The sequence below is a fragment of the Felis catus genome, chromosome C1, assembly GCF_018350175.1.
Source record: "Felis catus isolate Fca126 chromosome C1, F.catus_Fca126_mat1.0, whole genome shotgun sequence".
Lineage (NCBI taxonomy): Eukaryota > Metazoa > Chordata > Mammalia > Carnivora > Felidae > Felis > Felis catus.
This window is the reverse complement of record NC_058375.1, coordinates 73,292,422-73,315,720: the sequence shown is the minus strand read 5'-3', so window position 1 is coordinate 73,315,720 and position 23,299 is coordinate 73,292,422. Positions and strand designations below refer to the sequence as shown.

General features: G+C 33.9%; 1 protein-coding gene across 2 annotated transcripts in view; it reads left to right on the top strand.

Moving 5' to 3' along the window:
* The window catches only part of SELENOF (selenoprotein F), a 58,070-nt gene that overhangs the window by 10,659 nt on the left and 24,112 nt on the right, over window positions 1–23,299 (top strand). For both annotated transcript variants that reach the window (XM_003990279.6, XM_019837379.3), the window contains exon 3: window positions 20,617–20,680. In XM_003990279.6, the coding sequence (XP_003990328.2) occupies window positions 20,617–20,680 (64 nt within the window). The remainder of the gene's footprint in view (window positions 1–20,616; window positions 20,681–23,299) is intronic.

The window sequence follows — 23,299 nt, the reverse complement described above, 5'->3', positions numbered from 1 at the left end:
TCTCTCTCTCTCTCTCTCTGTGTCTCTCAAAAATAAACATCAAAAAAACTTTTTTTTTTTATTTTAAGTAGATTTAAAATGTATGACTTGACTAGTTTAGTAAAACCCTTCCACTTGATTTTTGGGGGTGTAATTTTTTTTTTTTTTTTTTAATGAGCTATTCACATGGGACAAATTGAGGAAGGAATCTATATGTCATCCTCTAGTCATGTGCTTTTATTCTATGGTCCATACTACTGCTTAGCCGACAACAATTCTTTCCTAAGATACCAAACTTACAAGAATTGAACACGGAATGTTTTATAATAAACAGTGTTCATCACAGACAGTGTCTTATAATTAAGGGTAAATTGAGAGGTTCTACTTTAAGTGATACCAGATATTCCTAAACTGTAAACCAAGTGCATATACTCTATTTTTATTTACTGCCCTTTCTCAGTAATCCTCCAATAGTATATTATTTTTATGTTATACTTTTACTAGAATCAAACTTGAGTCACACACTTCAAATTATATTCCTGTTCAGTTTTCATCATTAATTGTGTGGTATCTTGATAATTCTGACCACTTACAGCTCAGAAACCATAGGCAAGTAGTCTTCCAGTTAGTATGCCTAACTAATTACAAGCTGAAATGATTATTGTATGTAAGTACAAGTGGGTCTTATCCTAATATGACTTTATGCTGTTTCCATTGTATTTTCTTTACTCCTTACTCCTAATTACTACAATATACTTCTCATTAAGCATTTGCTAGCACACTGCTGCACAAAATTGATGAGTGGTTTTCTTTAAGAAGCCTAGTGGAACCAAAACATGCCAGAAACTCTTAGAAATATTGCTGGACATATAAAAGTATGGCATTGGACAAGGCATATTAGATGCAAACCACATTAAAGTATAGAAGTAGTACTTAATTTAATGTGTGCAGTACTGCCCTCTGGATTACTGGTATGAGATCATAGGTAAATATGTGCAATATTTTTTTCTATCTTAGCCCTGGCTTAAGGCTTAATTTTGAAATCATAGTTGGGATGGCTGAGTGGCTCAGACCTTGATTTCGGTTCACATCACAATCTCGTGGGTTTGTGAGTTCAAGCCCCATGTCGGGCTCTGCACTGACCCTGCAGAATCTTCTTGGGATTCTTTGCTACCCTCCTTTGCTCGCATTCCCTCTGTCTCTCTCAAAATGAATAAACTTAAAAAAAAAATTTTTTTTAATGTTTTATTTATTTTTGAGACAGACAGAGACAGAGCATGAGCAGGGGAGGGGCAGAGAGAGAGCGAGACACAGAATCCGAAGCAGGCTCCAGGCTCTGAGCTGTCAGCACAGAGCCCTATGCGGGGCTTGAACTCACAAACTGCGAGATCATGACCTGAGCCAAAGTCGGACGCTTACCCGACTGAGCCACCCAGGCACCCCTCCAAATAAATAAACTTTAAAAAATTACGAAATCATAGTTAAATTTAGTTCTAATTTAAAACTAAAATTTAAAAGGAAAAATCTGTAATATATAGACTAGTGCCTTACATTAAAAACATTGAAAATACTTAAATACATTTGTGTATGTGTGTAAATCGTTGTGAATGTAAATTCTTTAGGAGAGAAAATTGTAAATGTATTCATTAAACAGCAATGTTTTCCTAACTTATATATAAGTGCAACCAGAATATTCATTTTGGTTCTTGCTTAGCTGTATGCTTTCCAGAGCTGATATGTCTTTCCAGAGATGAGGCTAATTGTTTTTAGTAATGCTTACTCATTTCACAGGCTAAATTTAGCCTTTGATAGCCAGAAGTTTGCTTTAAAAAATAATAATAACAACAAAACTTAATAGCATAGGATGTCTTTGAAATCCCTTATCATTCTACAAATGTGTACTCCATTATTTTTATTTGATCTTGTTCTCCCCTACCCATTTTGATTATAAAGGACCTACTAAACATCATAATACTAGCTAGAATGAAATTTTCCCTTTTTTTTGGACAGTTGCTATTTATTACTTATTTAATGTCCGTTCAAATACCACTTTTTCAGACCTCATATCTGTCACACCTTTACTACTTTCTATGCATACATCTGTGGTGGCACTCATGACATTGTAAAGAAACAATCTTTTTTTAAATTATATCCTACTTTGGACTATGTTAAGTCTTCATAGAATGAAATTTTTTGATAAGCTGTATTCCTACTAATTTTGCTCATAACTATGTACCTAAGTACCATTTACAAACAAGGATGTTGGCTTAATTGTGAAGCGTGTACTAATTTGTAGTTTGAAGAAAAAACATAAACTAATGAAAGAAAGGATATGTATACAGTTAGTAATTACTAAGTAGCATGAGTAACTTCAGCTTAGTCCATATGTAGAATCTTTGGATGGAAGGGAAGGGACCATTGTTTTGTTTTGTTTTTTCCACTACTGATTGGCTTTCTCCTTGTGGTGGGACAGCATAGTAACTGCCAGTTCCTTAGTGTTGTATCTTTTAGCTCTTCCCATGAGAAGGGGATTAATTCTTCCTCGTTTACTTTTTTTGAAATATTTCAGACAGGGATTTTTTTCTAGCTCAAGTTCGGTCACTGACTATTAGCTAAGATTATGGAATAATGTAAGGCCATTTGGCTGCCACAGCAGCTACGTGAAATGCTGCACTGGGGCACAGACAGATGAAGCAGTAAAGAGCAGAGACTAGGTAAGCAATCCCATAGATACCTAACTTTTTCCCCCCCTCAATTCCTAGAGTAAACAAATTCTACTTGGGCTGTCTTTAAAGATTTAGCTCAATTGTTCCCCTCTTTTTTGGAAGGCTTCCCTAATTTCAATTCCCTTACTTATCCACCACTAGCACTCTCAGGTTATGTTAGCTCTACCTCTGTATTCCCAAAAACACTTGAGGATACCTTGATATACACTTACCCTTCACTATATTATGTTGCTTTTCTCTTCCAATAAATTATGCTCTTTGAAATGTAGGACAGTTTATTTCTGAATCCACAGGCTTTAGCATATAGTATTTCATAAGTTTTTGCCTTTGAATGAGACTGTTTTTACTAAGTTGGAAAAGTTGATTTTTTTTTCATTAAACATGTATTGAGAGCTTTCTATATACCAAACACCTAGACAGACTCTATTGATACAAATATTGAAGGGCAGTCCCTACAATCAGTGGGGAGGTAGACCAGTAAGCCAGTAGGTAAACCCAAAGTGATAGGTGTGGTGTGCTGGGGGGAAAGAAGACAAAGCTCGGAAGAGGTGAAACATAATTTGAGAATTGAGGGAAAATGTACCCAGGTGAGCAGAAGAAAAGGGAATCAAAGTGGCATCTCTGGCTACAGGAGACTGGGACCCATAGTACAAGGTGGCAGGTGAGAAGTCCAGAGGACAGTCCTGAGACCAGGACATCCTGTCTCACAAGTCATGCCAAGAAGTCTGGACTTTATCTTAAGGGCTGTGGGAGCCATGGAAGTTTTTAAGCCAGGGAGTTACTTGATCAACTATGTATTGGTAGACAGAAAAGGTAATTTTAAAAAAATATATATATATGTATATACACGCACACACACGCTGAAAATATACTTGAACTTTGTCGACACTTGTGAAAGACTTTCATATATTTCACTTACACATGCTGAGTATAAAAAATGAGATTTGTCTTTATGTTGGCAGTTATCCATTTATAACACTTAATTATTATCATCGAAGTGTAGATCTTTCATTTGTTTATTTTATTTATAAGGACTTCGTAAACATCCCAAATGTATCTAAAAAGAGATGTTAGTGAGCACAGATTTCAAGTGATCCCAGTCTGACTGCTAACCTTAATAGGTATTTTTTTTCAAACCATACATGACCATCAGATTAAAAGTTTCCTGGGATTTTCCTGAAGATAAGCATAGATCAGCTATTTTTTTCTATAAAAAATTTTTTGGCTTCCATTATCTAAGATTTATAAGATTGAATGTAGTATTCCAATAGATGGGTTATTTTTCTCATCTTTTTATAATCTTTGCAGTTCTGTGAATTTGACCTTGATTAAGGAAGCTGGGTGCTTTTTTCCTGTGTCCTCATTCATTTAAGGTTTTCATATCTTAATGATTTCAGCTTCTTCTGGACGCAGTTATTGTAGAACTTTTATATTTCTCCTTAATTGTATGCCTCTATTTCCATAGCTAGTACCTGTTCTCTTTAAGATCTTGGTTCATCAAGATGCTTGTAGTTGCACTGCTTTCCTTTTTCCTTCAAAATATTTTATATTTAATTATTATTTAATTAAATCCATTATTTTGTTGGTTTTTAGTACTTCCTATTCTGCATTTATACCTACCTTATCTCTGAGGGATCATTTTGAAGATCTGGCTAATGACCAAACCAGAGTACCTTCTTTTTTAATTTTAATGTTTATTCACTTTTTGAGAGAGAGAGAGAGAGAGAGAGAGAGAGACAGAGTGTGGGTGGGGGAGGGGCAGAGAGAGTGGGAGACAGATCTGAAGCAGGTTCCGGGCCCTGAGCTGTCAGCACAGAGCCTGACGTGGGGCTCGAACTCGGGATGGCGAGATCATGACCTGAGCCGAAGGTGGACGCTCAACTGACTGAGCCACCCAGGCGCCCACCAGAGTACCTTCTGAGAGAAAAAAATCAACTTACCTGAATTATTAAAAAATATGAACCAGTAAGCAAATGATTTCAACTTAATTTGCTGTTCAATCTTGATTGTATCAGGAAGGAGTTTAGAGTAGTGTTTAAGAACACAGGCTCTGGAACCAGACTATCTAGGTTCAGAAAGTCCTTTGCTACTCATCTGATGATCTTGGACAAATTACTTGATAATTCTGCTTATTTCCTCGTTTATAAATTGGAGATAATAGTTACTATCTCATAGGGTTGGTTATGAGGAGTAAATGAGTTTATAAATGCACTGCTTAGAATAGTCCCAGCATGTAATAAATCCTAGGTAAATAATTGGGTCTGGTGGTGGTATCTGATTTGCTGATTAAAAAAACAAACAAGGGGCTCCTGGGTGGCTCAGTCCATTTAGTATCCAGCTTCAGCTCAGGTCATGATCTCATGGTTCGTGAGTTCTAGCCCCACGTCCGGCTCTCTGCTGACTGCTCAGAGCCTAGAACCTGCTTTGGATTCTGTGTCTCCCTCTCTCTCTCTGCCCCTCCCCTGCTTGGGCTCTGTCTCTCTCTCAGAAATAAACATTTAAAAAATTGTTTAAAAAAATTTTTTTGAAAAATAAAAATATAAAATTTGGAGGACTCCAAGAATAGAATTATAATGATTGCTCTTGGCAAAGTAGGGTAAAAGAAAATAGTTAAGAAATACAACATGAACTATTAGATTTGCCAGTACTAAAAATTAGCAGCAAAATTTTCTGTTACTCCACTTTTGAGCTCCTGAATCAGTTGAATCACAAACAAGAGGAAATACGATAACAGAATTGGTAGTATGAAAACTTACCGTTCACAATTACTTGTTTATGTGGAACAACATATAGAAATAAATTGTCAAACATAACCATAGGTTTCAAATTTTTGATTGACGTATTTTAATATGGAAAATACTACAAATACTAATTTTTAAAATGTGTACCATTTTCATCATTATTAAATGCATATAAAAATTGCATTTGAAGAGAAAAGGTTTTGCTACTTAAAAAAATTTCAAAACCATTATAAAGCAAAGCTTTTTCTTAGGATAAACCTATTCCAGAAATTAATTGAGACCCTTTTAAAAATCAGTGTAGAATAAAATATATTACTGGCTTTCAAAGTTTTTCAGATGGTAGATCAGATTGAAGCTATGGGATTCTTTGAAATAACATTATAAGAAAATAAAGTGTATGTTTGTAATATAAAAATGATTGCTTTGTGAACAAACAAGTCATTGGACTAATTACAAGTATTTTTCCTAACATTCCTCTGCTACTTATATTTTTGATCTAATACATGGTTATGGATTTCAAAGGTTTAAGAAAATTCTGGAAGAGAAAAGCTTAAAAGTGATTTAAAAAAAATTCTACAGATTGAGATTTTTTTAATTTGAATTTTGGAACATCTTGGTCTCATTTGCAGAATACAAGTAGAACCCTAGTCTGCAGATCATCAATTTATACCATTACTGGTTCTGGAAAATAGCTCAACAGTTCTGGTATTTGATAAAGGGGCTTTATTTTCATCTAAAAATATACTGGTCAGATAATTTTTGAAAAATACTTATCTTCAATAATGATTACACTAGATTTGAATAAATGGACCTAAGGAGTGCATAAAATAATTTTAAGAAGATAGTTAGATCTCTTCGACTTCCCCTGCATCCCTTCTACTCCATTACCTAATTAGAGTTAGACTAATGTAAATTGACTAGCTTATATAGTAACATTCCCATTTTCTATGTGTACAGTACTCTTCTTTTGACATTTATATGCACTCCCAGCAAGCCAGAGACAGTAGAGAGGAAATATTAATATCTACAGTTTATTAGAAGTCTGTCCCCTTCTTTTTACAAAAGTTTTTGAAAGAGTTGAATTTTTATCTCAGCTACTAGTTTTGTGACTTTGAGTTAGCAAGTTGCTTTGGAATCTTCAGTTTTGTTGTAGTATTACACTGGCTTCCCTCTGAGTGTTTTTTTATACCTTGGTTATATGCTAAAGTATCTTACCTACATTATTTAATCCCAACAACTCTCTAATGTAAATACTACTGCCCCTATTTAACAGAAAAGGAAACTACGGTGTTATCTGTCCAGAATTACCAAGCAATCAGGTGCCACAACCCGACTTCACCTCAGGTCTGTTTGACTCCAGAGCCCCAAGTTTTTAAACCTCTTCTATTTTCCCTTTCATCTTGGAAATATGAATAGTAATACCTACTTCACAGACTTACTGGAAGAAAATGAATGAGTTAAATATAAAACACCAGACTGACTTTTTGAAGGTCCCTTTTGCATTTATAATTAACATAATTTCATTGGTAGTTTTTATTTTAAATTATTAAATCTTTACTTTTCAGTTTACCATAGACTTTAATGACTCCCATTACGTGTTTTTTTCTCTCAAGGATATATTGACAAATTTGGCCTAAAGACCCAAACAAACATTTTCAATAATATTTCATATAATATTTCATAATTCAGGGAAAAGAACATCAAAACATTTAGTTACATTCAATTTACATAGAAAATCTGTAGCTGGTTTGAGAGTAATTTAGAAGTCAGCTTAAACAGCATTATTCAAGAAAGTGGCATGTTTTAAGCTTTAGCCTATCTACTACTGGTAGAGCTGCTACTGGTGTGTAAAACATAGAAGGATGAAATGGAGGTTAAGCTAACTGTGCGTGAAATTGTCGTCGCTAAAGAAATTTCACAGTTACTTAAAATAGCTTCTCTTTTGTAGTGTGTCTGTAGCATCAATACATGAGCTATTTCTTCAAAGGAAACAAAAATATGTCTTCAGTAGATTATTCTAATTATAGTATTAAAACATTATTCACAAAGAAGCTTTTTTTTAAAGATCTGAATATTTGGCAACAGTTCTAGTTCAGTGAAAGAATCACTAAGACTCCTACATAGCAACGGTACAAAATAATAACACAAATATTTACTTAATAATAGCTACTAACATTTGTTATTATGTGAAGCTGCTGTTCCAAGCCCTTTATATTAATTAATTTATATAATCCTCACAACAACTCTGAGGTAAGTGCAATTATTATCCCATCTCATAGTTGAGTCTAAGGCCTGGAGATCTTGCCTAACGTCATTCAGCTAATAAATGGTTATAAATAATGTATAATTTATGTAGGAGAAGTTTTAAAATATTTTATGTAGTTATTTCATTGAACTGAAAATATTAATTTTTTAATGTTTTCTAAATGTGGCATTTCATCTATCTTCAATTAAAAAATAAGGGGCGCCTGGGTGGCTCAGTTGGTTAAGCGACCACCTTCGGCTCAGGTCATGATCTCGCAGTTTGTGAGTTTGAGCCCCACGTTGGGCTCTGTGCTGACAGCTCAGAGCCTGAAGCCTACTTCAGATTCTATGTCTCCCACTCTCTCTACCCCTCCCCTGCTCATGCTCTGTCTCTCAATAATAAATAAATGTTAAAGAAAAAAAATTTTTTATGAATGAAGAAAGGGAGGGAGGGAGGGACAGAGGAAGGAAGGAAGGAAGTTGGGGTGCCTGGGTGGCTCAAGTCAGTTAAGCATCTGACTCTTGATTTCAGCTCAGATCATAATCTCAAGGTCATGAGATCGAGCCCTGTGTTGGGCTCTGTTGTGGGCATGGACCCTGCTTAACATTCTCTCTCCCTCTTCCCCTCCCCAGCTCACTCGTGCACGTGTGCTCTCTCTCTTTCTCTCTTTTTCAAATAAATAAATGTAGTCCGTTTTTTTAGGTATTTAACAAGTTCGGATCAAGGTTCTATCTATGCATATTAAAACATTTTGTCACATTTGCAGATTACCATATTTAAAAAGGAAATAAACCCTTAAAGTAATTCATGATCGAGGCTGCCTTACAACTACATTTCTAGACATACCTACCTCAGAGTCAAAATAAACTTTGTTTATACCATAAATATTTCCTCTTGGTATGGGCTTTGAGAATGTCAAAATAAGACAATAGTCACTGTCATCGAGGAGTCAGGTAGAGAAATAGGCATGGAAATTGGGCTGCTAGAATGCATTTGGCAGGATATTTTACTGAACTAATGCATAATACCCAGTGTTATGAAGGTAACCACTAAAAGAATTAGGAATAAGCTAAAAGTTGAAAAGAAGGCAATAAATCTCTTTAAGTTGATATATTGAGAACTGTAGATATAACCATGTTAATCATTACTAACAGAAGAACTAAAAACAGTTTAAAAGTTATTGAATGGCAGGTAGGAGGCAGAGGAAAATTTTTACTTCTTTTATACCCTTCTGTACAGTTTCTTCTTTATTACTTCCAGATGCATTGGTTTCCTGAAAGAATTCAGTGAAATGCATGCTGTAAACAAAATACACTTATGTGCTATGAACGCACACAGAAAGAAGGGCATATAACCTTTTAAACCATTTATGCCTTTTAAGGGCATATAAACTCCCAGTGATAAGGCAAAGATAGTGAAAAGGCAAAGTCATGAAAAAGAGGGCCATCTCAGATAGCTTGGTTATGATGAGACAGGGTGCTGGTTAGGAAGGTAGGGCCTATGTACCTTGGTAAGAAGTTTGGACTCTGTTCTATAGGCAGGGGACAAAATTAAAAGATTATAAACAATGAACCGGCGTCAGATTTGTATTTTAATTACATTCGTTGTCAGTGTGAAGGAAAATTGATAGGACAGAGGGGAATACGGTTGCCAGAAAAATATATTGCTGTTTTCCAGAGGCAAGATAAAAGGGCTTAAGCCAACATATTGGTAGTAAAAATGGAGAAGGGACAGTTCTAAAACAGATTTAGGCAATAAAACCTTCAGGATTTATTGATTATACTGGATTGGAAGGGGGAATAGGTGAGTAAAGATGCTTCCCATGTTCTTATTTGAGAAACTGGTAGCCTCAACAAAAGAAGACTACAGTAGACCTCAGCTATTTGCATGGTAGCCCCCTAAAGGCAGTAGTTGGGGATGAGAGAAGGGGCAGTAAAGAGGATAACTTTTCATAAAAGCATACCCCGTAGGTACAGACTGCCTTTTCAGTTTTCCTTCTGAAGAAGTGTTAAAAGTTTTAACTTAGAAGGTCATAGATTTTATCTGAGTACCTTAATGAAATGTAAAATTGATAGTGTGCTTGTCAAAAAATAAAATGTGTTGAATGGTCTAGTTTCTTTTGTTCTGCTTTCATATTGCCATTCTTAATATTTAAAATATTTAACCTTCTGGATTATTACAGCTTTATTTTTGTATCTTTTTACTATAAGGAGATTACCTTCTTTAGTTTTAATAGAGTGCAACCATAATGTAGTTTGTGCTGGTTGTGTTGTTTTATATTTCATATATTTGTAACCTTTTTTTTTTAAAGATATTTGTAACCTTTCTTAAAGATGATCATAATTGCCCATTTTGTGACAGATAATGATGTTCAGTTTTGACATGGTAATAACACCAACAGAATTTAATTCTCTTTTGAAAAGCAGCTTTTGCTACCATATATAGCACCTTTGTGGTCAGTTTTTGAGGCTATTGAATGTTTGGATTTTGAACCATATTTTTTCTGGATCTCAGTTTTTCAAATCAAGAAGAAAATGTATTGAAAATGTATTTTTCAAACATTAAGGAGCAAAAAGACATTGAATTTTTTATTGGGAACTATATACTAAATAGCCGTTTTCTAAAATATTTTTACTTTACCAAGGGGCTAGTTGGTTTTATTTTAAAAACTACTTACTAAGATATTCAAGCTGGAGCGCCTGGGTGGCTCAGTCATTTAAGCGTCCAACTTCAGCTCAGGTCACGATTTCACAGTTCATGAGTTCGAGCCCCGTGTCAGGCTCTGTGTTGACAGCTCAAAGCCTGGAGCCCTCTTCGGATTCTGTGTCTCCCCCTCTCTCTCTGCCCCTCCCCTGCTTGCACTCTGTCTCTCTCCCTCTCAAAAATAAATAAACATTAAAAAAAAAATTTAAGATATTCAAGCTTAGGCTCATTTTTACTAATTCTTTGGATATTTTGAGCTCAGGAAATCTATGGTGGTGTGTCAGGTCATTTCTTTTCATTCTGTGATGTTTCCTAAATATCAGTAGAATTGAATGTGTTGTTTCCAGATGATGCCCTTGGGTCATTCATACTGGTGGCTGAAATGTAAAGGGGGAGGGGGAGTATATCTGTGGGTGTATTTGTTTTCATGTGACAGTCCAGTCGTTACAGTCTTACCTCTTGGTGATGAAATTCTCTTTGTTTTAGGTACATATGCAAATTCTGTTATTAACCACAATGCTGAAAGAAACCTTGTTCTTTTTTTTTTTTTTTTTTAATCAGATTTCATATTTGGAATGATCTGATTTGGAGTGTGATGATGTCAAAACATTTTATATTTTGGTTTTTGTTTCATTTTGTTTTAATACATTTTTATTGAGCTTTTCAGTGGAACAATGATTGTATGTTAATGAAAGATTCCCCTGGTGTATTCTTACTTCTTTGGAATTTAATTTAAATTAAGGTTGATGTTAGCTTGTTTTCTAGCTTTCTCAATCTCAGAGCAGAAACTAAAGATACAAAAATAAATAGCACTTTAATACTATAGTAGAATACGCTTTAAACTTAGGGAGCTTCCTTAGACATGGTCATTGCTTTGTTTTTTCAGAGTTCATTAGAAAGCACTTAAAAACCAATAGTGTAATCTCAGGGATATAATGTTAGAGAATTATCTTTACCAGTTTGGTTTTCTATAATTGTAAAACTGAACTTACTTCCCTAATCCTCCATATTCATTCATTGTTCCTTTGCAAGAATGCCATTAGTCAAAGTGTATGAAAGTGTCAACACATAAACTATTTGCCTTATACATCTGCTGCTTCAGTGACTTAAAGTGAAATCTTGATCAAAGCTTTACTACTAGATCTCAAAAAATGTAGTATCTAATTGTCCATGTGTAACTGTAACTTGTTTCTAGCACTCTGCACTTTAAAAAAATATCAACAAATACGGGAATGATAAATATATACCAAAAAATATGGGAATGATTTGATGATGAATAATGAATTAAAATTTAAGACATCAGCAGATCACTAAATGTATAGTTCTGTTGAAAATGTTTTTCTTGAGAATTAACTGACCAAATTTTGCTACAAGTAGCTTCTGCGTGGTGTATTTTGTCCTTCATATAAAAGAGTAAAGTTAACTTTAAGAAATTACATTGGATGCAGTTAACCATTTGGAAGAATGGCTTATGTAATATATTTGAGTGCATCATCATTGTTTTTATTTAAGAGCTCTAAATAATACACTCGGTTTTAATTGTGTTACAGCCATACTCCCTTATTTTCAAATCCGTACATTTTATTTAAGGGCAAGCCTTCAGTAGACCTATAAAATAGTGACTCCCCATATCTGAATTTTATTCAACTGTTAAAAGTTTTTCCTTTTGTTCGTGTAACATTAGAGCATTTTCTTCATATTGCTACTTAATATTCAAAGTTTTGTAGTTTTTTCTGAATGTACCAAGTTGTATTTATATTAAAGCTTTGCCTTTAAGAGGATTTCAAAAATAAGAGTATATGGCTGCAAGCAAGGCTTCGTAAGGGAAGAAAACAGTATTACAGCATTTGTCTTGCTTTGGCCAATGCCCACTAGGTATACTTTCTAGAATTGGCTAGTCTCCTGTTTGGTCATTTTGCAATTTTTGCCTTATTAATACTTGAGTATAGTCCACGGCAGTGATTCTTCTCTCTGTCTGTTCATTACAATTAACTTGGGTATCTTTAAAAGTCGTAACAGTAATTAAAGTACTGATACCAGGATCTTATCCCCAAGTATCCTAATTTAATTTGTCTGGGATGGGTTCAGAGATCAGTAATTTTCCTGTTTCTGCATGTGTCTAGTTGCTTTTTAATGTACACTTGATATTGTGATTTATATGTTTCTAGGTCTCTAGATTATAATACCATGTGTGAAGAGCATTGGATTTTGCTCTTGCATACTGTTACACTATGGGTGAATACCTTGATCTTATGGAGTCTTGGTTTTTAGCTTTATTAAAGAGTGGTTATTCCGGTTTTTTCATTAGTACTAAGGTGAATTCTTTAGCATAGGCTTAGAAGTGGTAGAGTTTAAATGAAAAGCCAAAGGGGTTTGCCTAGCTCTACTTTCTAGCACAGTGAAGCTGTTGAAATTTTTGTCCATCTCTTATGGCCCATAGAGAATGTTGTCTCTCGTTATGTCTAGAATTCTTAGCCTAATATAGTTCAATAGTTCTTAAATGTGCATTTTTTGGGGAAAGGCCAAGTTTTGAAGAGAGTTTATTCACAGATTTTGGGAGTACCCCCTTTTTGTGGCTCCCTCCATTCTTTGATGTTACCTTCAATTTCCAGCTGCTCTGGCATCACTAAAGTTAAATTTTTGATTTCTCAACCCAGCAACACTTGTTCTTATTTCTTATGAGCAAGAGACTGCCTTCTGGGAAAATTAGTGGAAGATGTCTGACATGGAGCGAGTTTACAGGTTTGTCGTGGTAGTGCGATGGCAGAAAAGTTAGCAAATTCAGAAAATTTACATAACTCAAAAGTATCCCCTTTGTTCAGTGTTATAAATTAACATGTCATAATCTAGTTATCTGGTGAGAAACTGTATAGACATTTTTTTTGTCTTGCCTGTTAATTTGAACCATTTTGTATAGCCACATAGTTATACTTTAATTACAGAATAGTTACCACCACAAAATTAAGATTTTGGCTGTTTTCTGTATATGAAAACCTCATTATAAGCCCTAACTAAAAAAAAAAAAATTTAAACAAGAGGTTGGCCAAGTTGGTATGTGAGGGAAAAAATTATTATATTCCAATAAATTATTATTCTCTGATAAATTAATATCAGGGAAGTCTTGCTATAATCAAAAGGAGTATAACTCTTAAAAACAGAATAAACTGTTGATGGGGGGTGGGAGGGAGGGGAAAGTGGGTGGTGGGCATTGACAAGGGCACTTGTTGGGATGAGCACTGAGTGTTGTATGGAAACCAATTTGACAGTAAATTTCATATTAAAAAAAAATCAAAGGAGTATATTGTTCCAAAATATTAGGAAAATATATGAATCTACAATTGAGATACATACAAATAATAATCTTGGTAATACTTAAAATATCTTAAATTGGGAAAAAATCAGCAGACCCCCAAAGCTGAAATTTATTTTAAGAATAGTAAAAATCACTTGTTTTTTCTTTTGTTTTTGATTTTACCCATTCTGACAGGTATAAGGTGATATGTCATTGTGGTTTTGATATGCATTTCCCTGATGATTAGTGCTGTTGGGTAGCTTTATATGTCTGCCATCTGTGTATATCTTCTTTGAAGAAATGTCTTTTCAGGTCCTCTGCTATTAAATAGATTATTTGGGGGGTTTTGTGTTGAGCTATAGAACTTGTTTATTTTAACAATATTGATTCTTATCCATAGACATGATAGGTTTTTTCATTTTTGTGTGTCCTCTTCAACTTCTTTCCTCAGTGCTTCATAGTTTTCATAGTACAGATATTTCACGTCCTTAAATAAGTTTATTCTGAATATTTTATTTTCTGTTGCAATTATAAATGGGATTCTTGATTTCTCTTTCTGCTTCTTCATATCAGTGTGTAGAAGTGCAACAGATTTCTGTACATATTGTATCCTGCAACTTTTGAATTCATTGATTCAGTTGTAGTTTTTTGGTGGAGTCTTTAGGGTTTTCTGTAGATAGTATCATTTCATCTACAAATAGTGATGGTTTTACTTCTTTTTTACCAACTTAGATGTCTTTATAACTTTTTTTTGTCTGACCTCTGCAACTAGGACTTTCTATACTATGTTGAATAAAAGTGCAAGTGGATATATTCTCGTCTTGTTCCTGATCTTAGAGGAAAAGCTTTCTGGTTTTCACCATTGAGTATGATGTTAATTTTGGGTTATTCATACATAGCCTAAGGTATGTTCCCTCTAAATCTGCTTGTTGAGAGTTGTTATCATGAATGGATGTTGTACCTTGTCAAATGGTTTTTTTTTTTTTTTTTTTTTTTGTACATTGAAATGATCATACAGTTTTTATCCTTTGTTTTGTGAATGTGGTGGATCACATTGATTGATTTGTGAATATCGAACCACCCTTGCATTCCTGGAATAAATCCCTCAATCATGGTGAATAGTTTTCTTTTAACATATTATTGGATTCAGTTTGCTAATATTTTGAGGGTTTTTGCATCCGTGGTCATCAGAGATACTGGCCTGTAGTTTCCTTTTTTAGTAGTGTCTTTATCTGGTTTTGGTATCAGGGTAATGCCTCATTGAATAAATTTGGAAGATTTCCTTCCTCTATTTTTTGAAATAGTTTGAGAGGAATAGATATTAATTCTTCTTTAAGTGTTTGATAGAATTCATCTCTGAAGCCATCCATTCCTGGACTAGTTTATTGGGAGTTTTTTGAATACTGACTCAATTTCATTACTGGTAATTGGTCTGTTCAAATTTTCTATTTCTTCCCGATTCAATTTTGGACGTGTGTTTCTAGGAATTTATCCATGTCTTCTATATTGTCCAATTTGTTGGCACATAATTGTTCATAATAATCTCTTATAATCCTTTGTATGTCTGTGGTGTTGGTTGTTATTTCTCCTCCTTCATTTCTGATTTTGAGTCTTCTCTCTTGATGAGTCCTGCTAAAGGTTTATCAATTTTGTTTATCTTTTCACAGAACCAGCTTCTGGTTTCATTGATCTGTTGTAGTGGGATTTTAGTCTCTATTTTATTTCTTTCTGTTCTAATCTGTATTATTTCCTCCCTCTTACTGGCTTGGGCTTTGTTTCTTTTTTTTTTTTTTTTTTTTTTTTAAGCTCCTTTAGGCTTTAAAGGTTAAGTTGTTTGAGATTTTTCTTGTTTCTTGAGGTAGACCTGTATTGTTGTAGTCTTCTCTCTTGTAACAGTTTTTGCTGTATCCTGAAGATTTTGGATCACTGTGTTTTCATTTTCATTTGTCTCCATGTATTTTTTAATTTCTTCTTTGATTTCTGAGTAGACCCATTCATTGTTTAGTAGTATGTTCTTTATCCTCCATGTATTTGTGTTGTTTTCAGGTTTTTTCTTCATGATTTTCATACCATTATGGTCAGAAAAGATGCCTGATATGATTTCAGTCTTTTTGAATTTATTATGACGTGTTTATGGCCTAATGTGATCTATTCTGGAGAATGTCCCATGTGCACTTGAAAAGAATGTGTATTCCACTATTTTTGTATGGAATGTTTTGAATATATTTGTTAGGCCCATGTGGTCTAATGTGTCAATTATAGCCACTGTTTCCTTGATTTTCTGTTTGGATGATCTTTCCATTGATGTAAGTAGGATCTTAAAGTCCCTTACTGCTACAGTATTACTGCGTACTTCTTTTCTTATGTCTGTTAATAATTGCTTTATGTACTTAGCTGCTTCCATGTTGTGTGCAGAGATATTCACCACTTTTATATCCTCTTGTTAGAAGTAACCAATGTTGGCAAAGATGCAGAGAAAAAGGAACCCTCATGCACTGTTGTGGGAGTGCAAATTGGTGTAGCCATTGTGGAAAACAGTATGAAGGTTCCCCCAAAATTAAAAGTAGAATTACCATATGATCCAGTAATTCCATAACTATTTACCCTAAGAAGATGAAAACACTAATTCAAAGAGATGTGCTTCTGTGTTTATTGCAGCATTATGTACAGTAGCTCAGTTATGAAAGCAACCCAAGTGTTCATCGACAGATGAAGGGATACACACACACACACACACACACACAGTGGAATATTACCCAGCCATGAAAAAAAAAGTCCAAATGCTAGGGGCGCCCAGGTGACTTATTAGGTTAAGCGTCCGACTTCGGCTCAGGTCATGATCACACGGTTTGTGAGTTGAAATCCCGCATCAGGCTCTGTGCGGACAGCTCGGAGCCTACTTCAGATTCTGTGTCTCCCTCTCTCTGTTCTTCCCTGCTCCTCACACTTTTTCTCTCTGTTTCTGTTAAATAAAAAAAAAAAAAAAAAAAAAAAAAGTCCAAATGCTAAGAGGGAAAGTCAAGGAGTTAAAATTTTTAACCTTTTTAAATCCTTTCATACTTTATGCCCTAGAGAATTTCTGTTAGAAGTAGCATATTTCCAACTTTTCTTTTTGATATTTATTTTGAGAGACCACATGAGGGAGGGCACATAGAGAGTAAGGGAGAGAGAGCCCAACATGGCTCTCTCAGTGCAGAGCCCAACGCGAGGCTGTGAGATCATGACTGAGCCGAAATCAAGAGTTGGACACTCAACCGACTAAGCCACCCAGACGCCCCTTAATAGTATATATATTTTATTATGTGAACTTGTGTGATGCCAAAGATGCTTATTATTACTTTATAAGTCACTGAAAGTTGACCACAATTTGTAGTTAAATTATTCATCATGAAAAACCAGTATTGTCCTATGAACAAATTCATAAGTAAAAAACCAACTAACATAACAAGTTAATGCTTTTAGAATTTAATATTAATAATGTTAGGCAGTTCTGAGATAAATTTTCTGTTTACCCTAGACTGAAACTAAGCACAATGTAGTCTAGTCTATAAGTTGATATCAAAGGAACTTGAAATATTTTTAAAGTCCTGTAATGAAAAAAGAGGTATTTAATTCTGTTAAATGAACAATTCTCTCCATTCAGCACACATACATTGAGAAGCTTTGTATCTAGTTCTGGGGATAATTATGATAGATAAGACATTTCCTTTCCACAAATTATAGAATATTTATAGTACATCTTAAGAACAGATTTCCACTGAAAGTACCACGAACAGAATAGAAAATAAACAGAAGTTTTCCTGGAGAAGGTCACATCGGAGCTGCTATTCACTAAAGAATATGTTTCTAACATTTTTAACCAGTTGATGTTTCGTTGTGCAGAGATGGGCTTTCCATGAATGCATTACAAGTGTGCTAGGATATGGAGTCCTTCAATCCTTGTGACAACCAAATGGAGACTGTGGTGCTCAGGGCCCCGAAAGCTATTCATCTGTTATAAGCAGCTGCCTCTTACCCCAGGACTCCATAAAGTTGTTAACGTGCCATGATATGAAGAATATTGGGAAACAGCAGTGTAGAGAAATGATGCTATGGAAGCTAATCGAATCTCCACTTAGAGTTTCCGAGGGATCACAAACTTGCAAATAAAATATAAATCAAATAACCAAATTTTACTATGGGCCTTATAACTTTTTAAATTTTTTTAATTCTGGTAATATATACATAACATAAAATTCACCATTTTAACTATTTTTAGTCCTCTATCTCCAGAACTGTTCCATCTTCCTAAACTGAAATTCCATTCCATTCTCAGTAAACAGTAGCTCCCCATTCTTCCCTCCCCCAGCTCCTGGCAACCACCATTCTACTTTTGTCTCTCAATTTGACTCCTCTAAGTACCTCATAAAAGTGGAAATGTGCAGTATTTATCGTTTTGTAACTACTTTGTTTCATTTAGCTTACTGTCTTCAAGATTCATCCATGTTACAGCATGTGTCATAATTTTCTGTTTTTAAGACTGAATATTTTGTTATATGCATATGCTGCATTTTGTGTATCCATTCATCTGTCATTTGAGTTGGCCTCTAACTTTTTGTTACCAAATCATATAATTCTATTTTTAATTTTTTAAGGAGCCACCATTTTATCTTTCATGGTGGCTGCACCACTTTACAGTTACCAACATAAGGTCCCAGGGGTTCTAATTTCTCCACATCCTCACCACCACTTATTTTTTGTGTTGTTGTTGTTGTTTTTGTTGTTAATAATAGCCATCGTGATGAGTGTGAAGTGGTATCTCATTGTGGTTTTGATTTGTATTTCCCTAATGATTAGTGATGTTGAACATCTTTTCATGACCTTGTGGGTAATATGGCCTGTTACTCTTAAAGATATTCTGAGGGGTTGTCTAATGGATTAACTAAATCTTACTGAAAAGTGACTTACTGGATAAAGTTATGTCAGATTATTAATGCTGCAAAGACTCTTCGGAGATTATCAGTTTTTTGGTTTTGTTTCTAATTTTAGTTAACATATGGTGCAATATTGGCTTCAGCAGTAGAATTCGGTGATCATCACTTATGTACAACACCCAGAGCTCATCACAAGTGCCTTCCTTAATACCCATCACCCATCTCCTACCCACTTCCTTCCATCAACCGTCAGTTTGTTCTCTATTGTTAAGAGTGTTTTGTGGTTTGTTTCCTTCTCTCCCTCCCTTCCCCCACCTTCTCAGATGTTCATCTGTTTTGTTTCTTTAATTCTACACATGAGTGAAATTACATGGTATTTGTCTTTCTCTGATTGACTTATTTCACTTAACAAAATACAATTTACCTCCATTCACATCATTGCAAATAAGCTTTTATTCTTTTTGTGTATACACACACCACATCTTTATCCATTCATCAGTCAATGGACATTTGGCTGTCTCCATAGTTGGGCTATTGTTGATAATGCTGCTATAAACATCAGAGTAAATGTACCCCTTTGAATCTGTAATTTTTATCCTTTGGATGATCGTTAAAGTTCTTAATCTGAAATCCATCAGTATTTTCAGAGAGTCCATGAATAGTCCGAATTAAAACAATTTCATCAGATTCTCAAACGTATCTATGACCCTCAAAACTTTAAGAATTATTGATTTAGCTCAGAATCTCTAAAATGTTTAAAAATTCATTATCACTTGGGTAGGTAGAATTAAAATGAATTTCTGATTTCTACTTTGGGCTTTTTTATATTTTCCAAAGTATTAAATATAATCATACATAGTACATGGGATTTTTATGTTACTTTATAACTTAAAAAGTAAAAGTCATCTTTAGCTCTTGGACCTATAATAGAAAAAACAAAAGTAAAAGCTCACAAATAAAAACAAATGCAAAAGCCAACAAAATATAGTATATTCTTATAATTGCCTGCCTTCTCTTAGAGTCCTAGCATTCCCATGTCACTAAAAAAAAAAAAAAAAAAAAAAAGGGCAGGCTCTAGAGCTTAAAAAAAGTGATGTTTACCATTGATTCCATTTCAGCTAAATTCATTGCAATAAAATATTTGCATTGGAGTTTTTCATAATGAGCTTTTACTATAAAGAGATTGTGCAGGTTCTATATAGCTGGAAAAGCAATATTTACCATTTAATTCATTTCAAGTGAATTTCATTAAGGGAAAAAATTTGCATTTTTGTTCTTTCTAATGAGATTTTACTGGTTTTTTCATAATATCTTCACATAGTACATACTATAATTATTTTTTAAAGATATTGAGGTTTTTGGGGCACCTGGGTGGCTCCAGTCAGTTGAGCGTCTGACTTTGGCTCAGGTCATGAACTCACGGTCTGTGAGTTCGAGCCCTGTGCCGGGCTTTGTGCTAACAGCTCAGAGCCTGGAGCCTGCTTCAGATTCTGTGTCTCCCTCTCTCTCTGCCCTTCCCCCACTCATGCTCTGTCTCTCTCTCTCTGTCAAAAATAAATAAACATTAAAAAAAAATACTGAGGTTTGTTTTTTTTTTATTATTTCATTTTAAAACACTGATTACTTAATTTTAACAGCAACCAGAAAAAATTCTCATTAAGTATCTATGTTGGATAGATGAATAGAATACATACCTGTGTTCAATATAGCATTTTAAAAATCCATAGGAAATCTTAAGGATTTTGTGAAGAACTTCCAAGGACATCTTACCTATTCAAATCCATCATCAATTCTCCATATCTCCTTCAATCTTTTTCCTACTAAATCTAAATTCCTCTATCATTTAATGTCCCCAGGCCTCTATTTTCTCTTCTGTTGTACTGGAAATACATAGTTCTCTCCAACTCTGAATTTATTTTATTCCATATTATCTGTTTAACTTCAGTGTTTATGCTGTGAAATAACTACATTTTTAAAACTATACCAGTTTTTTCAATTCTTGTCTTTCTTTTTGCAGCTTTATGCGGGTGCTATCCTTGAAGTTTGTGGATGAAAATTGGGGAGGTTCCCTCAAGTCCAAGGTATGTAAAATTATCTCCAGCAAATTCTCACTTTAATAATTTTAAATCATCATTTTACAAGAATAATTTTATTAAATATTCCCAAGAATAAGAATTTTTAGGATTGTACTTTCTCAACAGTATATGTATTTTTTCCACATTTGTCTTTATGGAGGTAGTTTTATAGTAATTGTTGAATACTAGTAGTTTACTTTAAGCAAGCATAATATATGATATAACACATAATGAAGTGATTATTTTCTTAAAAGGAGAGCCTTTCCTTTACCAAGTATAAATTTTACAAGAGCTTTTGTTTTACCAGATATAAATATAATCCCCTTAAATAGCACACCATTCTAATATATCTTAAATGTGAATTCATTTGTATAAAACCCTCCTAAGGAACAATTGGAGTGAGAATAGACCTGTACAAAGTGACAAGTCGTCAAAAAGAATTAATTACCATAAAATTTGAGGTGCAAAGAAGTTGCATGTACATGTACATCTTCACAGGAAATTTTAAAGATAAATATGTAAAAGGATAATTGTGAAAATGTGTTCTTTTGGTTGACATCACAGTAGTGGAGCTTTGCATGTCGAAAAAGACACGGGCTAAGACTTTTCTGTTCTGTCCTGGCTTGTCATTTGAAAATCAGTTTTATAAAACTAAAATTGTCTAAAGGTAAAGAAGTTCTTTTGTTTGTTTGTTTTTTAATTGAAATATGTAAGTGCTCTATTATATGGCTTATTTTTACATCTCCTGACTTTCTCATGACTTCTTGCCTTGTTCACTTAATGGCAAGATAATTTTGTGGCTTTAGTATCTTAATGGCAAGATAATTTTGTGGCTTTAGTATCTTATAAAACTACCTGTATTCACAGATGCCCTTTATTGCTGACCTAGGATTATTTATGATAAAATATTGCTCATTTTGGCACAGAAATGTAATAGTAAGTAAGGCCCAAAGCAGATACACATTTAATTAAATACATTCTTTGTTAGAATAAACATATTCTAATGTAGCACAGAATATATCTACTTCTGCTTAGGGAAAAAATTTCTCACACTGATTTTTTTTTTTTTTTTTGTGCCTTCAGCAAATAGATTTTATTATGTCTATGGTAATAATTTTTCTACAGTTGGAAGTTCAGTCTTTAAAAGCTTGAGTGGAATTTATCAAACCTTGTAGTAGAAATTAATTATATATACATTTCTTATGTATGCTTAAATTATCATACTTGGGGTGCATGTAGTCATACTGTCTTTTCCTTTTGAAAAACAATTAGAGTTTAATCCTATGTATAAATATTTAATGTAAGTTTAAAATGAAAATGATTGTTTAATTCTGTAATATATAACCATATTCAATATAATTATATATGATGCCATTGTTTTCTGAGTCCCTGAGAAGCTGGCATATTTTAAGTATAACCATTATTATATTCCCTAAAGATATTCTGGAATAGGACATGAAGGACCATTGTCACTTGTTGCAGTAACTACAAATACCAAACTAACTTTCATGTCATCATTGCTTTATAGTCTTTGTCATCAACAAACCTTTTATTGAACTTAAACCACTCAGTGCCTGTGGGGAAAAAAGTCCCAAATTATATTCCAAAGCCAATTCCAGGTCTGGCTCTTAAGATTCTTCTGACTTCCATGTTTTGGTTGTTTAAGTAGAAAGGGCAGTCTGAATACTTTCTTGTAATCCTTAATATTTTATTGAAGTATATAATTGACATAGTGTTTCATGTGTACAACATATTCATTCAACAATTTTATGTATTCCACAGTGCTAACCACAATAAGTATAGTCATCATTTGATACCATACAGTGTTATACGATATTACTGACTATATTCTCTATGCTGTACTTTTATCTGACTTATTTATTTTATAACTTGAAGCTGGTAGCTCTTAACTCTATTCATCTATTTCACTCATCCCAACCCCCATCCACTTCTGTGGCATCTACTAGTTCTATGTATTTAAAGTCTGTTTTTTGGTTATTTTATTTTTTAGATTTCACATATATGTGAAATCATATGGTATTTTTCTTTCTCTAACTTAACTCACTTAGCTTAATTCCTCTAGATCCATCCATGTTGTTGCAAATGGCAAGATCTCATTCTTTTCTGTGGCTAATACTCCATTGTGAATTCCATACTTTGTTTTTTTAATTAAAATGTAATTGACACACAATTTTATGTTACTTCCAGGTGTACAACGTAGTGATTTGACAAGTCTATGCACTAATGGGCTGTACTCACATGGGCAGAGCTACCATCTCTTGTTATACAGTGCTATTACAATACCATTGACTACCTTCCTTGTATACCTGTTCTATCTTTAGCCATGCATTCATCAGTGGAGACTTGGGTTGCTTCCCTATCTTGGCTATTATAAATAATTCTGCAATAAACATAGAAATGCATATATCTTTTTTTAAATTAGTATTTTTGTTTTCTTTGGATGAATACCCAGTAGTGGAATTATTGGAATATATGGTATTTATATTTTGAAATTTTTCAAGACCCTCCATGCTGTTTTCACAAGTGACTGCACCAATTTACATTCTCACCAGCAGTGCATGAGAGTTTCTTTTTCCCCACATCCTCACCAACACTTGTTATTTC